The sequence below is a fragment of the Heptranchias perlo genome, chromosome 18, assembly GCF_035084215.1.
Source record: "Heptranchias perlo isolate sHepPer1 chromosome 18, sHepPer1.hap1, whole genome shotgun sequence".
NCBI lineage: Eukaryota > Metazoa > Chordata > Chondrichthyes > Hexanchiformes > Hexanchidae > Heptranchias > Heptranchias perlo.
The window spans coordinates 38,354,477-38,372,789 of NC_090342.1; the positions used below are offsets into that span (position 1 = coordinate 38,354,477).

Sequence of the window (18,313 nt, forward strand, 5' to 3'; positions counted from 1 at the left end):
AGAGCAGAAAATTAGCCAAGATTCCTGCTCCCGATTGCTATCCAGTGACCCCTGTTGGAAAGTAAGGCTGAGGACAAGGTCAGGATTGCCTGTGAAGCCCCAAGATTGACTTGCCTGGCAAAAGTCACTGTTTTGGCTCACACATAAATAATGGCCACTTCAGTGCAATGAAAAGGGCCAATTTGGGGAGAGAATGTCTGGAAGAATAATGAGTCACAATAATGTCTTTGTATCAACTGACAAAACAATAATTTTGTGATGTGATTTTTGTCAGGTTTTCTGACGTGGACTATATTGCACATCCCATGAATTCCATTGTTACAGTTGCAAAATGGGGGCAAAAATGTTTGCCTGATAAATTAACCTTTTGGTTTGCTGAGTAAAATCTGGCAACTGTTCATTTCATTTGATTTTACCTAGCACATCTTTCTGTAACCATGATGGAGGGTGAGGCACTTTCGGTAATGGATTTCACTGGGACTGGAAGGAAGTTTAATTTGAGCAGAACAAGCTGTACTACACTGGGTTCCATATCTTTCTTTCCCCAACCTGTGATTGCTCAGCTAAGCATAGAGTGGTGCATGTGAATTTGAGTGACAGATCATTCAGGAAGGATTGACAATTCCCCCCATCAGTCAGTGACCGATGTTGGGATACTGTTTCACTGTTGCCAGTAATCTTCTGATATCTCTCTCAAGTGGCCAGTCTTTATTTGTGAGCATAGACAGTTAGGACAAACAGGCTTTACCATAGAGGGTTAGCCTATCTGAGCCTGATCTTAACCTCACCTGCAGGACTCACTGGATAGTAGTGAGTGGGAGCTCTGACTGAATTTTTTTTCCTCCTTATCTGTAGGCAGAGGTGGTAAGATCAGTTGCATCACTCCTACTACTGCCCTAGCTGGGATCGGCCAGCTCAGATCAGCAATTGAACTTAGGGCACTCCTGATTTTTGTGGCTCAGTGCCACACTGGGGGTGATGAATTTTGCGAACTGAATTATCAGTGGAGCCTGCGACAATAGTCACTGAAAGCTCTTCATGTCTTGTCTGGCTGTGCCAGTACATGAAATAGAGTTTCATATCAGCTGCTTAGTAACAGAACTTCAATACTGCAGCTCCGCCTCCATAATTTGACAAAACTAAAGGAAATTTTTTTTATTGTAGGTTTTCCTGACTGATTGCATTGGAATTTGACATCCCTATAAAATGTTATTCTCAGGGTTAAAGAGGCGAGTTGATAAGCTTGTTGGTAAATTAAGTGCAGCAGGAGCAGTGCTGCAGTGAAGCCCTGCAACCCCCACCTCCCTGGCTGAGCTCCCCTCAGGGTGTTTGGCCAGAAACCTTAGTCAGGATAATTGCTAAGGAATCTCTTTTGGAAAGGCCCAGACCTTCAAAGTAAATCCTGTGGTTTTTTTTTATAAAAGAGTTGTGGTCAAAGGCAGCTTCAGTCAGGACTGCAGGAGAAAGAGGAAGAGAAGGAACGAAGGAACAAAGGGAACGGAAGGGGAAAAGACTTTTTATTTAAGAGAAAGAACGGAATTCAGTATTTTTGTTCTTTTAACTACTGCAACAGGAAGTTTTTTTTCCAGTTTTCCTGCCTGATGGATCTCCCAGCTAGAATCTCGGTAACGTTGCTCAGTCTGTTGCTGTTCAGCCTACAAGGTAAGAGAGAATGCATTGCAACAAGTACATTCATGACTCTGCTGTCTGCAACCATGCTGGCTGGCTGCAAGCAGTCAGAAAACAGAGCTCCTTTGTTACCTATTTGAAAAGGACACAAATAATCAAATTCTTCTGGGGAAAATGTATTAAGGAGTGTTTGGATTAATTAATTTAAAATTACACTGCACTTATTTTTCTTACTAATCAGTGCATGAAGCTGATTTAAACATTGGAATGTTTCTATGTGTGATGATTTGTGGCTATTTCTTCAATGTTTAGTCTGCATTTCAGAATAATTGTTGGGGTTTTTGGAGGCCCTGTGTAAGGTCCCATTCACTGCACTTTTATACATCACTCGGTTAACTTGTAATTGTAAGTGCACCTCTGGTACTGCGGTTGCTAGTTTTCAGAATTTAAAAAAATCTCAAATCAATTTTTCACAGGACCTCACCATGTGCCATAGGTTGGGATCTAATTTAACAAAAGGAATATTTGCTTGTAAGATAACCTATACCTTTTTCAGCACCATGAATGTCTTGGTGAAGATATAAAAACCATACATTGCAGAATTAAAAAAATCTTTCATTGCATTAACTTTTGTTTAAATTGTTAGTGGGTTGGAGGAGAGGGGGTGGAGATCACACTGTTGCAGTGTAGACTTTGCATATAGTACAAAATGATTGCTTTGTGAGGCAGACTATCCAGGAATTCAGCCTACTTGCAGGGCTCTACATAATGATGATGTAACCCCTTTAAGAATTGTAATGTCAAGGCTGCAAGACCATGCCTGTTGTAGCTGTATCAAGCCTGTAAAGCTATTTGCCCCTGTAGCTGCATCAAGGCTGTAAATTATTTGCTCCCTGTAGCTGTATCAAGCCTGTAAAACAACAAACCGGCAAAAGCAACAAAGCTGCCAGAATGTTATGGAACTGCGAGTTTCAATTTTTTTTGGAAAATCCAATGCTTCCCTGAGGCTTACATGCTCAACTTTGTTAATGAATGCAGGAGATTAATTTAATTCTTGAACTGGGATAGCTATTATGGTGATGACCAAGTTGGCATTTATACAAATCTATATATCACTTCAAAAAATTGAAGTTCACATTAATAATGGCTTGTTCATAGCTGTTGGTGTGTGTAATGGCATTTGTGAAGTTACACATTTGTAATGCTCTCATAATATGTTATCGCTTTTTTAATATCTTGTATATGTTTTTCCCACAAAAATATTTAATTGCTTTATATATTTAACTTTATAATCTCTCCCCCATCTCCACACCAGCAACTTGTTCCAATGCAGCCTCCTTTGATCAGGATGGTCTGAGCTGATGTAATAAAATGGTGGTGCTTGTGGGCTGAGCTGGTGAGGCAGCACAATGAAGTTCCAGGGTACTGTGCCATAAATCAACATGGCAAAAGTTTGTACCAGCAGTTTTGCACACAGTAAGTTGCTGCTGTCAGGTGTGTCCATGGAGTAGCAGTGGTGGTGCCAAGTTCCAGTAGAAAGCTAAGCTCTTGTCTTACCTAATCTCCAGATCCACAGGTACAAAAATTAATCCAAATGGCTGATGGAATGTTGGTCTTTATCTCAAAATGACTGGAATACAAAAATGAGGAAGTTATGCTTTAGTTGTATAGATCCTTGGTTAGACCCCATCTGGAGTACTGCGTTCAGTTTTGGGCACCGTACCTCAGGAAAGGTATTGGCCTTGGAAGAGGGTAGAGTGCTGGTTCACTGAATGATACTGGAGTTTAAAGGGTTAAATTTTGAGGCCAGATTGCATAAACTTGGTTTGTATTTTCTTAAGTGTAGAAAGTTGAGGGGTGATCTAATTGAGGTACTTCAAATGATAATGTGATTCTATAGGCTAGATACAGAGAAATGATTTCCTCTGGCAGGGGAATCCAGAAAAAGTGGGCATAATCTTAAAATTAGATCTAGGCCATTTGAAGTGAAATCAAGAAGCATTTTTTCACAGAAAAGGTAGTGGAAATCTGGAACTCTCTCCCCCAAAAGAATGTGGATGCTAGGTGCATTGAAATTTTCAAGCCTGATCGATAGATTTTTATTAGGTAAGGGTATCGAGGCATATGGAGCAATGGAGAATAAATGGAGTTGAGGTGCAGATCCGCCAAATGACAGAGGGGCAATGACAGGCTCGAGAGGCTGAATAGACTACTCCTGTTCCTATGTTTCTATGTCACATCTCCACTGACGTGCCCATGTAGTTCTAATAAGGTTTATGACCTCGTATACTGGGGGAATGGTGAGTCTGTACAACCTATACCAGGCGCAGCCGCTGATCATTCCACTGCAACAATCTCCCCTCCTCAAATTTCCTGATAGCAGATGAATGCCTATCCTACCAGCATAAATTTCCTGAAATTTGCAAAAACTAAAAAAGTAAATGCAACATGTCCAAAAAAACTTGCACCAAATTAAATCCAAAAAGACCCAAAATTACCTCACATTTACTCCTAATGCAGCCAAACATATTAGGTCAGCCATCTTGACATAAGTGCCGGGATGCACGTGCTGGCAACCTCTAGTGTTGATCCGCTAATGTTTGTGGGGTCATGGGAGGTCACCCTATTAGCATAATCTGGGTTGGCGCACACGCCACTAAGATCTCATCTTGGGTGCCCACCTGCTAGTCCTGCCTGGACATTGTGGTTTGGAGTGATGATTCTGTGGGGGAGGCAGTCCTAGGGGCTGTAAATTAGGCCTTAGAATGAAGATGGCAATGCCCTATCTGCCCCCTTTATAAGGAGAGTGAAACATTTATACTCAACTTTTTATATCTTCAGGGGTCCACACCATGACCCCCAGCTGGGCCCCACTTTCGCCGTTTGGAGGGCTGGTATATCTGCTTCCAACCAATGTATTTATCGCTCATGTTCTATCTGGCTGGGGATGAGGAAACTCTCGGCCTGAGAGTCACCGCTCCTTCCCACGCCCATGTTATGCTGGTGTCTTTGTTTGAGATGGGCAGAGACTCCATAACCATAAGGCTCCATGGCAAATGGCAGGGAATGCCAGGACCCAACATTTCCAGGTCCAGACCTAACTGACGGCCCTTCCGCTGGAGTCACACCAGACTTATGGCAGGAGTTTGCCGGAAGGGCCATGGAGTTTAATGCCCAGCTTTGAAAAAAAACAGGAAGTTCACAAATGAACCTGTTTAAAACGAGCCTTCAACAATGACATTGCATTTCTGGGGGCAACGACAGAAATATTGACATTGAATGTGAATTTCTGTGTGTTACTTGGCAGGCATGCTGAACTCCACAGTTAGTATGATTCTTACAAAAATAAGACTACATATCAAACATAGGTTTCCATTTTGTGACAATTAAAATATGTGTGTATACTTTGTTGAAATCTTTTTATTTCTTTGTGATGGTAATTAAAGTCAGATATAGAAGATTGTGCAAAGCAACCTTTGGTTCCTACTTCACTGTCCGTGTGGATACACTGGCCTCTTCAGTTACAGGAGAACATCCTTGCGTTGTCAATTGTGCAGTATAGTTAATGATAATCAAATGAATTGTGATGAAAGCTCTTGAACAAATTTCATGCAGCAATTTATTGTAGCAGTGCAATATCTTAGTGAGTTTATGGTTCTTTTTCATGGTTTTACGGTTATAGCAGGAAGGGGAGGAGAGGGTTTTTTCAGTGGATGTTTACAGATTGAATTCCAAATATGAAAGTTAACTCCAAAGCAGGAATTTTAGTTTGCTTAATGCTTAGCCTTCTGTTCTGATGGGTTGAGATGCTCTATCCACAATTACAGCCATAATCCTGCTTGATGAAAGTGCAGTTGTTTAAGGGTCTGGAAATGGTTGGCAATGGAACGAGATGCCAAGCCTCAGTTGCCTAAGAATTGGGAAATCATCATAAAATTGGTGTTGTTGATCAGGAGGTCATCCAGATGCAGAGGAATTTAAAAATATTTATTTTATTTACAAAGTTAAGTTGCAAAGTTCTCTGCTTGTTGGTCATTTCCATTCCCTTTTTACTTTAAGATCTAATTCAAGTCTCTATCACTTATAAAATAATTTACAGTGCTGGTGAATTAGTAACATTAAGTCATTGAAAGTCCACAACATAAATGTAGACAATCTGTTGAAAGAGCGAGATTAATCAACCATATGTCTTTTCTTGCTTCATACTACTCTTATCTAAGAGCAGAAAGTTGGTTCCACAACAGCATTTTATTTCTTTTTATTATTCGAACAAAAACAAAATCCAGGGAAATGAATCTTAATCAATCTTTTATTTGGCAAACAACCTGCTTGTATTTGCACAAGGTATCAAAACTAAGAGCATTATCATTCAATAGTTTCTGAGCTTCAGTCTCCTATCTAATAATATGGTACACTGTCATGTTAACTGTGACTTAAGCCATTTGCTGAATTTGCTGGGTGTACACCTAAAGAACCATTTGACTGCATGCACTAACTTTAGAAAAAATAAAATCAAACTTAATGTACGTTCTATGAAATATTCAAGCTTTAGGTAAGTAATACGTCATGCAATGTTATACTTTAGTTCACACTGTAGTGATAGACAGTTAACTCTACTGTACCATACTGAGCGGGATAATCAGAAGGTCAAGACTGCAGGTTCTGTACTCCAATCAAGCTACCATCCTGTGTTTCTCAGCTGAATCCAGTAGGAATTCAGTATTGCTGTTTGACCATTGTGCCTGCCAATGCCTTGTTTACCTAGTCATCCATAGATTAAGGTTTGCAGCTCTGGCTGGCTTTCCACAAGTGTAGACTGCACACACGTAGCCATCAGAGCACCCTCCAACCAGCCAGGAGCCTTTGTTAACCGCAAGGGCTTCCACTCCATCAACTTCCAACTCATGTGCAACCACAAGAAGAGGTTCATGCAAGTATTTGCCCGATACCCAGGGAGCTGCCACAATGTCATCATCTTATGCCAGTACAATATCCCTCTCATGTTTCGACCTGTTTCCTCCAGTGTTAGAGGATGGCTTGGGGACAAAGGATACCCCCTCCTACCATGGCTGATGACACCTATTCGGAACCCCACCAATCCACAGCAGAACAGGTACAACAGCAGCCACATCACTACAATGTGTGTCATAGAGCAGGCCATTGGGATGCTCAAGTCAAGGTTCAGGTGCCTTGATAGTTCTGGAGGCTCCCTGCAATACTCGCCAGCTAGTGTCTCCAGAATAATTGTGGCATGTTGTGTTCTGCATAACATCGCTCAACAAAGAGGATTGGAGGTGCAGGAGGAAGAAGGCCTGCAGGACTTATCATCTGATCAGGAAGAGGATGGTGAGGAAGAAGAATGGACATGATGCACGGCGTGTGGTGCATTTTGCAGCCTGAAATGCAAGGGATGCTCTCATAGCTCACTTTACCTAGCGATCTCTTATTCCTACCACTCTTATGTGACCAAACCCCTTTGCACTAACAGCCCTGCAAACTTCACTCTATTGCTTTACAATCTTCCAACTTGCCACCTTGAAAACATTGAACCAACTTCCACACCTATGATGTAATAACAAGGCAGACACAGTAATTACCTTGAAAGCAGAGAACATACAAAAGTGACAGAAGTGAGAAAGGTTTTAATGTGCACCAGAAAGCAAATATTTACAAATCAAGTAGTGCAACACCCAAATATGAACCCTAAGTCCTCTTTTTGGCCAATGGCTTCCTAGGTCTACCACTTCTATGAGGTGCTACCCCAGTAGCTTGAGCAGAGTTAGTGGTAGGCTGCTCTGTATCTTCCTCAGACTCCTGGGATACTCGCGGCTGATGACTTCTGAGTGCTGGAGCCCGTGAGGCCCTGCTCCTGGGCTAATGCTGGGGCAGCTGGCGTTCAGACACCACGTCGGGTATTGGTTGAGGGATTGGCAAGGATTGAGACATGCTGACCTCCTGAGAGAGGTCTACACATGTTGCACCCATGCCACCAACCTCCCTCCCTTGGACCAGTGGCATATCAGTCCTGTTGGTCTTAACCCCCAAACAGTTTGTACTGTGCGCACAGCAAAATCCCAAGTCTGGCAGAAGTATTCAGTTGATTACAAAAGTATCATTCTAAAGAGTGAAGTCTGCTCCAAACCAACATTTCAACTGTAATCTTTGATTGATGAAAGCATATTTTATTACAAATGAATCTGCCAGCAGTCTATACATGGTGCTTGTCCTTCGCATGTTCTTTGAATGTTGAATTGTTGAGGATGTCTGAAATTGAGCACTTTCATCAATCAAACATTTAGATTTCTTGTCTGCTGAAGATAATTTATCACAAAAATATTCTTGACATACACTGTAAAGAATGACTCTTCAGTGTCTTGGATATGCCAGTGGATTATTAAAATGTCAAAAAGACACTGAAGAATGTTTTTGCGATCTAGTTTTCATTTTCTGGCAGTTTCACATAAGTTTGGCAAGTGTAATGTTTTGCAATCCATGCTGTCATCATGTCCTAGTTTTGGTCGAAGCATGCCCCACCTGTTAATACAGAGTATTTTTAGACCTGCCCATTTATATACCAAGAAATAGGCATTCATTTTGTAATGCTGTTAGTAATTTAGTTCACTGAAGATGATTTTTTTTCATATCAGTGAAAATTAAAAACTATATTAAATGGTCCATAGCTTATTAACTGTTATGTGTAGGCTCCTTTAATAGCTCAGTGGGTAAATTGACCAGTTGCTGTGCTACTGAGCTATAGAGATAAGGAGGTTTCCAGGTGCAATTCTTGGTCTGTGCTGAGCTTTGATTGCAGATGGGGCAGTGGGTGAGGGAGTACTACAAGGTCACCATTCCTACAAATAACCTAGTAATTCTTGCTGAAAAATGCGCAGGAGTGTGTGCATACACGAATGTTGGGTAAAAATTTGTTGAGCTCAACGATAATAATGGTTTAAGATTGTGTTGATACTCATTGACTAGGCTTACATATGAATTGCCACTTGGGTGAGATACCATGGGGCTGCCAGGTTTGTGGAATCATAACCCAGTATAGATCGGCACCTTCAGCAGCAGTGAATATTGAGGGAGCGGCAGTTAGGGCTGCCGTACTTAAAGAAACAACTATTGGAGTGCTCCCCTAATAGCTCTGTTGGCAAATGTAGTGCTTAGTGTAGAGCTGAACTGTACAGATCAGGAAGTTTTCCAGTCTAAGCTGATTTAGCTGGCCTAATAGTTTTACAATAATAAGTGTAAATGAAGAATTGATCATAGTGTATGTTTTGGGGTGCAAGTGTGCCCGGAGGTGTGTGCCAGAACTTTCAACTTCAGTGCAGGCATAAAATGTGCGATATCAGATACCGTTATACACCCTGCCAAATTTTCCTTTCAAAATTGGGTGGGGTGTATAATGGGCAGGCAATCCGATATCACCCATTTTATGCCCTTGGCATAGTTGAAAGTTCTGCTCATAGGCTCTCAAAATCTGTGGGTCTTCTGATGCATGCTTGCCATAAGTTGGACAGGAATATAGTGGAAGGCCTGTGAATTAATCCAGATACGCAGCATCCTAGCCTCCGCTTCTAATTTCCGTGGGGACTTTTCAGGGTGGAACATTCTGGGATTTCCTGGTGATCTTTGTTAGAGGTGGAACTTATGCTTGCCTCTTACAAGGCCCATAATGTCATGGAGTGGCTCCAGGGTTGGTGATTCCCTATGCCAAGTTCCTGCTTCTCCAGCTCATCTGGGACCCGGCATAGGACTAGAGGCCAGTGTACCAAGTGACATGAGTGGGCCCTACATGGAAGATCCTAACCCCAGAGAAACTACATTTTAAAAAAGAAATTGGATTCTCCCTTACACTGGGACAAAGGGAGAACACTGTGGAGTCTTAGTAACACCCCCACCCCCCCATGGTGGATTGGCACTGGATATGCTGGCTGCATGGAGCAAGTGGGCACCGAAGATGTGCCTATAATGGCACGGGATGCTCCCCAGCCACATACAAGTTAGGTGCCCTCCTGATGATCCTCCAAACTCCAGTGGAATCAAAGCTGGAGGGCACCATCAGGTCCTATCCTGGCATAACCAATTTACCAAATCTACATCTCAGTCACTTGTGTTTCTGTAACATATTTTGTTGGACTTTATTTTTGTCACAACAACCTATTGTGTGCTTTTAAATACATTAAATAATTATGCCAATGAGCCTGCTGCAATTTGGGACTTGCTTGTCACTTTGGTTTGTGTCCTGATTTGGGTTTTAAAATACAGTTCTCTCTTTCAACTGTTTTACAGGCTCTCCTGTGAGCAGACTGTCCTCCCATGAAGGGGAAGCTGCACATTTATGTAGTTTGTGCTTGTAGATGTTGCGTGACCAGTGCCTAACAATTACCCCAGTTGCAGTAATCTGTGTACTGGACCTCATGCCAACTCATACAATGTTTTGAATCAGCTCACCAAGACAGAATATTAAAACACAGACCAATGTTTTTACTGTCTAAAATTAATAAGTATTTACTTACAAATTAAAGAAGCATCAAAATTAGGGTTAAGTGATATTAACACAACACAATAATCAATCATAAAGGCACTTTGCAATGTTCATAAGGGATTAATTATCTGATGAATAAGTAAGATAAATGGTCAGTTTTTCTGAGCATTGTTGCCTGATAAAATACTGACGACAAAGCCTCTCTTTTCTTCAATCACCTGCCAAATGCTTTGTTGGTGATCATTTCTCCCTAGTTAGAATTCAGAGATGAACTCAATTTACTTGCTAAAGACCAACTTTTTTATTCAAAATTTTCATTAATGTTAGACTTCCCATCATTGTTTGGCAGCATTCATAAACACAATTAACAATCCACTGAAATGTGATGATCTTAAATCCAGGAAATTATTAACAATGTGCGGCGGAATGCTCTTTGACACAAGACAAAGAATTTCCACATATATTCAACAGATTACAATTTATAACCAACAGATTTTCAAACCAAAGACTAAGGCATAACTGATCTGATCAAAGCAACTTTCTACCCTGAAAGTTTCCCACATTAACAGCTTTAACATATAATATCAAATGTGCAACACCTTTAAGCCTGCAGGTATAGAAATCCCGTCGCACCACCATTCAATAAACACAGCTGTTGACATCATAATACATCAATTAGTGTTTCAAACCAATGCCATGATTCCCAAACAGAAATTCCAGCCAGGCTGGTGCCAGATTACATATTTGATTTAAAAAGGAAGGACAAAGTTTGACTTTGGTTATTTTATATTTTAAAAAATACAATAGGGCATATTTTTTATTAATTGCACAAGATCTATTTCCTTCTCCTTTTGCAGTTTTGTTATTCATTAGTGAAAGCATGTGATGGGGGGTGTTATTATGGATGATGGGTCAATAGCGCACTGTGCAATTTCTATTGTTTCTCATTGTTGGTGCCTTGGGACGTGTATCCATCCTAGAGGTGACTGTGAGATAGTGACGAACAACATTGCTTACATTTTGTGCTTTCCTTGGCATGGATGCAGCACAGTTGAAATACAAGCTCAAAAGGCAAAAGTGTGGAATGCTGTAGGCTGGGAATCAAATATTGCTTACACACATCTGGCCAGCAAAAAATAATCACAGCTGCACTGAAAGCCATTCTGTTCTTGCAGCTATTTGTTTGATTTTTCTTTTCTTGCAGTGACAGTACAGAGTTCAATTGATGCCTGCTGTTCAAATGGACTGGAGTGGGCCTCTGAGAAAGAGGAGTGTGCTTCTCTGCCCTATACACTAGAAGAGCCATTTTGCAGGTATATTTCTCAAACATCCTGAAATTTGCCTTTAAGCAAATAATTCATAATCGTGCAGCTTGTTTGAACTGTTGTTTCAATGTAAGTGTTGAAATTGCAACAAACTGCTTGTTGTGGGATGTTGTTCACGGTAATTGATGGACATACAGGAGGGGACATTGACTGTTAATCTGGTTAAAAAAAACTATTTGTTATTTCTTTCCGTTACATCAGGCTCTGGCAGTTCAGGTAAATAAGTAAGGGCTCTGAAGAAGTACCAGGATATGGAATTGTTTATGACATATATTAACCAAACAAAGGCAATGCAATTAAAACTGATTTAGGTGAAATTAAATACTGGAAAGTCCTTACATAAAACCTAATGTATTCAGCTCTGTTCAGTCATATAAAGTAACAGCAAGAATTGACAGCAAGTCACCAGACTGAAATGGCTTTGAATCTGAACCAGCAGTTGTACAATCATGTATTTTTGTTAAAGCTTTGTGGTATATCTCTGCTGATGGCTCAGGGATAAGTGCATCAAATAATGTGATACTCAACCATATAGACCAAGAAGGTACCAGGTTCAGTCCCTGTTCTGTGCTGAGGCACTGAACCATAAGGTGCATCCTCACTTTAATATGCTGGAGAATTCACTCCCAAGAATGAAAAATTAATGAGTGTCAAAGGTACAGTGTTGACTTCTGCAAAAATTGAGATTTGCAGATTGTTCACACTCTGGTAGAATCATGACACATGAAAAATATTTCCTTTAACATCATTTAATGCTTTTTTAAACATGTTGTTTTAGAACTAATCCAGGATGAGAGAGAGAAAGAAAAATACTGTACCCATTCTTATAAAACATCCCCTTTAGCAGATTTTCTCAGTTTGGTCTGACTGACCAGCTGTGAGAACTCCCTGTGATGATATAGTGCAGATAATTGCTGTTGAAAGCAACCCGCTTGAAACTAGCTCAACTAACTATCAAGAGCCATGACAGGAATTTCAACTTTATGCTCGCACACAAGAGGTACTCATCTCTGTCCTGAGAATGATTTTTCATGACCTACAGACCAGAAATGTTTTCAAACAATTACGTTTAATCATTTTTTTAAATCTTGGTATTAACAGCTGAATACTTGTATCTATGTAGTGGTTTTCACATCCTCAGGACATTCCAATTAATTAATTTTGAAATGAAGTCAAACATGGCAACCAATTGCACACAGTATCTTCCCACAAGCAGCAAATGAAATAAATAACCAGTTAATCTGAAATAAAAATAGAAAAATGCTGGAGAGGACAAATGAGTTGACGTTTCAGTTATGGATCCTTTATGAAAAGCATCTGCTTTTTTTTTTGCTTTTTGACCAGTTAATCTGTGATTTTTTTTCTGTGGCATTGGTTGAAGGGAGGGCTGTTGGCCAAGACATTGCCTGTTCTTCAAATAATGCATTGGATCTTATTGGAACAGGCAGACTTGGTTTAACATTTCATCTGAAACAGAGTACCTCCAACAATGTGATACTTCCTCAGTACTGTACTAAATTGTCAGCCTACATTATGTGCTACAAATCCTAGAGTGGGGCTTGAACTCATAACCTTTAGACTCAGAGATGAGAATGATGCCAGTTAAGCTATGCTGAGCCATTTGGCCCATGCAGCTAAGTTCATCCTGCCATAGAAATGGCATGAGGGTGGTTTGGGTAGATTTCCCTTCTGATCATTACTTCCTTCCTTATCCAAGTGGCTGCCGCCTCTTTTCAGTCTCTACATTATACTCTGGACTCAGAGGGGCCAATTTTCACTTGGGAGCGTTTGGAAAACTAGCATTAGCGGATTGGCTGCCTGTCATGAGCTCACCTGATTTTTCTTTCCATTGCCAGTTTTCTGCCCACACTGAAAGTGAAAATTACCCCCAACATTTCACGATGTGTGCAGTAGTGAGTGAGAATCTGTACTCATCTACTCTGCTGCATAAAATGGATATGCTTCAGTGGAAAATGCTGATAGATTGCATGGTAAATACAGTTTTAAAAGGGAGGAAAAGTAGGCAAGGGATTAGAACAGTGCTTCACAGCCTGAGTGTTTACTATAACTAATGGTAATATTCAACATTCAACAAGGGCAATTAGGGATGGGCAATAAATGCTGGCCTTGCCAGCGATTCCCACATCCCATGAACGAATAAAAAAAAACATTCAGGTGGCTGCAAGTCTAGCTCAGCCTTTGCAGAAATGTAATTTTTTTGAGGATGTTAGGAGGTCACAAGTAATTATGAGAAAATTATCTTAAGGGATTCAGATGAAAAACTACCATGATATAATCACCCACTTCCCCACCAGTGAACGTTGTAGCTGACTTTGACAGCTAGGATATTTGATTCAGTCTTGCAGGCCATCCTCGGGGAAAGATTATATTTGAGATGTAATCACAAGATTACTGAATTTATTCTGCAGTAGATGACTGGAAAATAACCCTCTATATCTGCGCATTATGAGGGTTGATTCTAGGCAACAATTTTGTGACAAAAGTGCCAAATGATACGTTAGAAAGTGAAGCATTTAATTTATTTGTTATCTGCAAAATCTATTTTGCAAAAAAATTCCTATTAATAAACTTTTTGCAGATTTGCAAAATTAAAAATGAAAAATCAACTTTTGTAATAATTTGTTTTTTTGGAGTTTTATAGCCAACTAAAAGTTAATTAAATTTCTATAAAGATCATGGCAGAGTCATATTTCTGCCATTATCTTTGTTCAGGGAAGTAATAGCTTTCTAGTCTGTTCTGAACTCCTCCTTCACTGATGTGACAACTTAGGTGCTTTACATGAAGTCTACTGCAGATTCATTGAATTTAGACACTGTCTGACAGCTAGTTATTTTTAAGAATGTTAGAACTCGCACTAGCATTTTTTGGCACTGATGATGGTTTCTAAAACCCACAATCTGTGTGTGTCTGTATGTGAGTGTGAATGATGGTGATAGAGCGGGGGGCGGGGAGAGGAGAAGATACCATTGAGAAACACAGGAAATGCCTCAAGGGTTGTAATGGGGTGCAGACACAAAGACCGGCAAAGCACAAAATAATGTGTCTTGTATGTGTTGTTGAGTTGAAACAATTTGAGGTTGAAAGCTTGTGTTAAACTTTTTTCAGGAAATAGTTGGCCTTAACCCTTAAGCTTTAGTGGCACCCTGGAGTGATGCTTTTGAGGAGTGACCTTTTGAAGTGACTCCATCATAAAATCTAATTACCAAAGCATTTTAGGAATAAATATCAGAGGGTTTGACCCTGCAAGGGGTTGGTGGGGGATGGTGGGATATAAGGAAGATTTTCTCATGTGTGTTGTTAGTTGCTTAAACTGTTGAGTTATGTGGTAGAATGTGCTGTCAAAGTGTGAGGCTCTTCAGATCAAGTCACTTCCACCACCGCAACTGAAGTGTGTGCAGCTTTACACGCTGTTTTTGATTTTTAAATTATTTTTCCTCCATCTGGAAGACAATATGCGACACACTGCACCCTTTATGGCTGCTATGTTGTGAGTGAGAATGGCCTGGGAGGAGGGTAACTTTCTTCAGTCCTGCCCCTTCCCCCTCTTGTGGGTAAGCATCAAGCTGCGTGTTTGGTGCATCCCACAGTTCTGTGATGCCATGACTTGCTGCTTTACTCCATATGCTGATGTGGCTCATTCATTTTCACGCTGTGATTTCTGCTGTTCCATATTCGTGCTGTTCATCAGTTTGGCTCACAAGGAACTAAACGGCAAATATGCCCATTTGTGCCAGGCCATGAGCGGCCTTAAAGGACTGCTGGAGACTGCTCCAAAAACTGCATCCAGGCCCAACAAGCTCACCTGACCGATAGGACCCCGGCAATTGGCTGACCCACCTCCCCCCTGATGATGGACCCCCCCCCCTGATGGTGGACCCCCCGATGGCGGACTTTCCCCCCCCCTCTGATGCTGGAACCCTCCACCCCCTGATCAACGAGGCTTGCTGAACCCCCCCGATCTCTGATGTTGCCTGAATCCCCCCGATCCACGATGCTGGCTGGATCCCCGATGTCGTCCACCTCCCCACCCCCATCCATCCGATTTTTTGCAGTGCCGATGATCTCTCTCTCTCCCTCCGTCCCCCTATCTGATGTGCAGCTCCTTTCCCTGCCGACAACCAACCAGCCTGTCAATCAGGCTGGCTGCCGGGTGCGAAACCCCTGATCGCGACCCGCCCACTTACCTGCCGGATTTCGCACCTGGAAATCTTCCCCCCCACTCCCTTCCTGGCTAGAAGCTAAAATTTACCCTCTGATATCATCTCAGCTAGAAATAGTATGTGACTTAGGGAAACTGGAAAAAGAAAGGAGGAAGGGTCAGAAAGCAACTATAGACCTCTATCTTTTTTGATTTATTTTATTACTGTACTTGCTTTTTTCTCAAATCTGACAGCTCCATTTTCTTATCTCTTCAATATTCTTTTCTTTCTGAAAGCTCACATTTAGTACATTGCTACTGTGGGTAAATTTTATTTTGGTTTAATAGTCCTTCCCTTACACAAAGTAACATGTGGTATTGATCAATCCTTAACATGCCTTGTTAGTGTAATTGAAGCTGCAAAATACTTCCGAGACTTGGCTGACTTTTACCTCTGTTTCCTGTTTTGTAAGAAAAATAAAATTTCTCACATTCCACATTGCAGAATAGCACAGGAACAATGTTGCCGGGTAAAGCTTGAAGAGATCCACTGCACAAATGGTATAAACATGGCCAGCGAGAACCAAGCATGTGAGGCACAAGGCATTGTCACAGACAAATGCAATGCTGTAAAGGTAATGAATTTTTTTCCTTCCAAATGCCCTGATATACAATGGAATTTTTAGTACACAATGCTTTACAAAGGGTATTGAACTTTATTCTCTGTTGAGTAAAAACACTGGCCTAGAAATTAATTCACGCCAGTCTGCTCCGGAACAGGTCGGCCAAAGGCACACCCGATATTGGGCCTCTGGCCTCATTTTGTTGGGACTGGTGAGCTGCAGATGCCTGCTGGGTGTCTCCAGGCAACTCGCCGGCGAAGAGGATTTCAATTTCAGGCCGCTACATCGCCGACAGCGGCCCTCGGGTAGGTCCTGGGAGAGGGGGGTAGCAATTAGAAGTGAGGGGAGCAATCAGGAGGGGGCTAATCGGGGTCCTGCAACAGTCTTCAGCTCTGCAGTGGACTCGGGAGGAGCACCCCTGCTCTTCCTGGCTCCACATTCAGGTAAGTATTTTTTTTAAATGTACCTTTTTGGTGGTGGCCAGCGGTCCCTTTAAGGACCTCTGGTTAGGATGCATGTTTTAAAAAATATATTCATTCTTGAGATATGGGCATCATTGGCAAGACCAGCATTTATTGCCCACCCCTAGTTGCCCTTGAGAAGGTGTGGTAGGCCTTCTTCTTGTACTGCTGCAATCCATGTGGTGAAGGTACGCCCACACAGTTGTTAGGTAGGGACTTCCAGGATTTTGACCCAGCGACAGTGAAGCAATGGCAATAAATGTCCAAGTTGGGATGGTGTGTGACTTGGAGGGGAACTTGGAGGTGGTGGTGTTCACATGCACCTGCTGCCCTGGTCCTTCTAGGTGGTAGAGGTCGCAGATTTGGAATGTGTTGCTGAAGAAGCCTTGACGAGTTGCTGCAGTGCATTCTGTGATTGGTACAGACTGCAGCCATGGTACGCTGGTGGTGGATGGAGTGGATGTTTGTGTTGGTGGATGGGGTGCTGATCAAGTGGACTGCTTTGTCATGGGTGATGTCGAGCTTCTTTAGCGTTGTTGCAGCTGCACCCATCCAGGTAAGTGGAGAGGATTCCACTCCTGACTTGTGTCTTGATGGTGGAGAGACTTTGAGTAGTCAGGAAGTGAGTCACTCGCCAGAGAATACCCAGCCTCTGAACTGCTCTAGTAACCACGGCATTTATGTGGTTGGTCCAGTTGAGTTTCTGGTCAATGGTGACCCCCAGGATGTTGATGGTGGGGGATTCGCCGATGGTAATGCCATTGAATGTCAAGGTGAAGTGATTAGGCTCTCTCGTGTTGGAAATGGTCATTACCTGGCACGTGTGTGGCGCGAATGATACTTGCCACTTATCAGTCCAAGCCTGGATGTTGTCCAAGTTTTCGTGGGCCTGCTGCATTCAGGACAGTCCAATTTTGAAAAGGGGGCGTCAAACAGGCATGCGGCCCACTATTTGTATATACAAAGGTACTAATGCTTGTTTCAGGCGAGGGCCCTGAGCACCTTTTCTGCCTTTACTAATATGGTGGGTGGCACAATTCCGATGTGTAATGAGTGTGCCTGCTCTGCTCGCCATATTGGGTGCTGAGGCGCCCGTTTTGTGCCTGAAAAAGGCCACTGACTCCACTGCTCAATTATACCTAGTGGATTTGTACAGTTTTATCAGTTAAAATCGATTTTAAAAAGTGGCCCATAATTAGGTCAGCTCAGTAATTATTAAGTCATGGTTAAAGCCAAAGCATTGACCATATGTTAAAGATTACGTTTTGGCATAAGGTAAAAAATCAAGGGCAACTCGTCTGGATTGCAATCTGCTTAAATTCTAGTCCAGTCGTTTGAGATCAAGTAAGTGGCACAAGGATTCCAGGAAGACTGGAAGAAAAAAAAGTTCAAAAACCTTTTTGGGGGGTGGGTAGGGACAGAAAGAAAAAGTTATAAAAGCAATTCTCAGTTTTTCTTTCTCTGCCGCTGTGACTTGTTTATGAAATGAATATGTAAATTGGGTCTTCATGGTGAAAGTGAAGCCTACTGTCATTTTGTCAACTTTAATTCAAGTCTCCGTGTATTACACACCAATCCTTGGGTGAAAGGGTCAGCAGCTCCCAAGACTTTGCCATTGCTGTTTAGT

The 18,313-nt window shown here is 41.7% G+C and overlaps 1 protein-coding gene across 2 annotated transcripts in view; it reads left to right on the plus strand.

Moving 5' to 3' along the window:
• The first annotated feature begins 1,433 nt into the window (after nucleotides 1–1,433).
• fbln1 (fibulin 1) overlaps nucleotides 1,434–18,313 on the plus strand; it is a 149,470-nt gene continuing 132,590 nt past the window's right edge. The window contains exons 1-3 of one of the 2 annotated variants that reach the window (XM_067999735.1): nucleotides 1,434–1,662; nucleotides 11,322–11,430; nucleotides 16,108–16,237. In XM_067999735.1, coding sequence (XP_067855836.1) covers nucleotides 1,602–1,662; nucleotides 11,322–11,430; nucleotides 16,108–16,237 — 300 coding nt within the window. In that variant the 5' untranslated portion in view covers nucleotides 1,434–1,601. The remainder of the gene's footprint in view (nucleotides 1,663–11,321; nucleotides 11,431–16,107; nucleotides 16,238–18,313) is intronic. The other variant, XM_067999734.1, reaches the window with a different exon arrangement.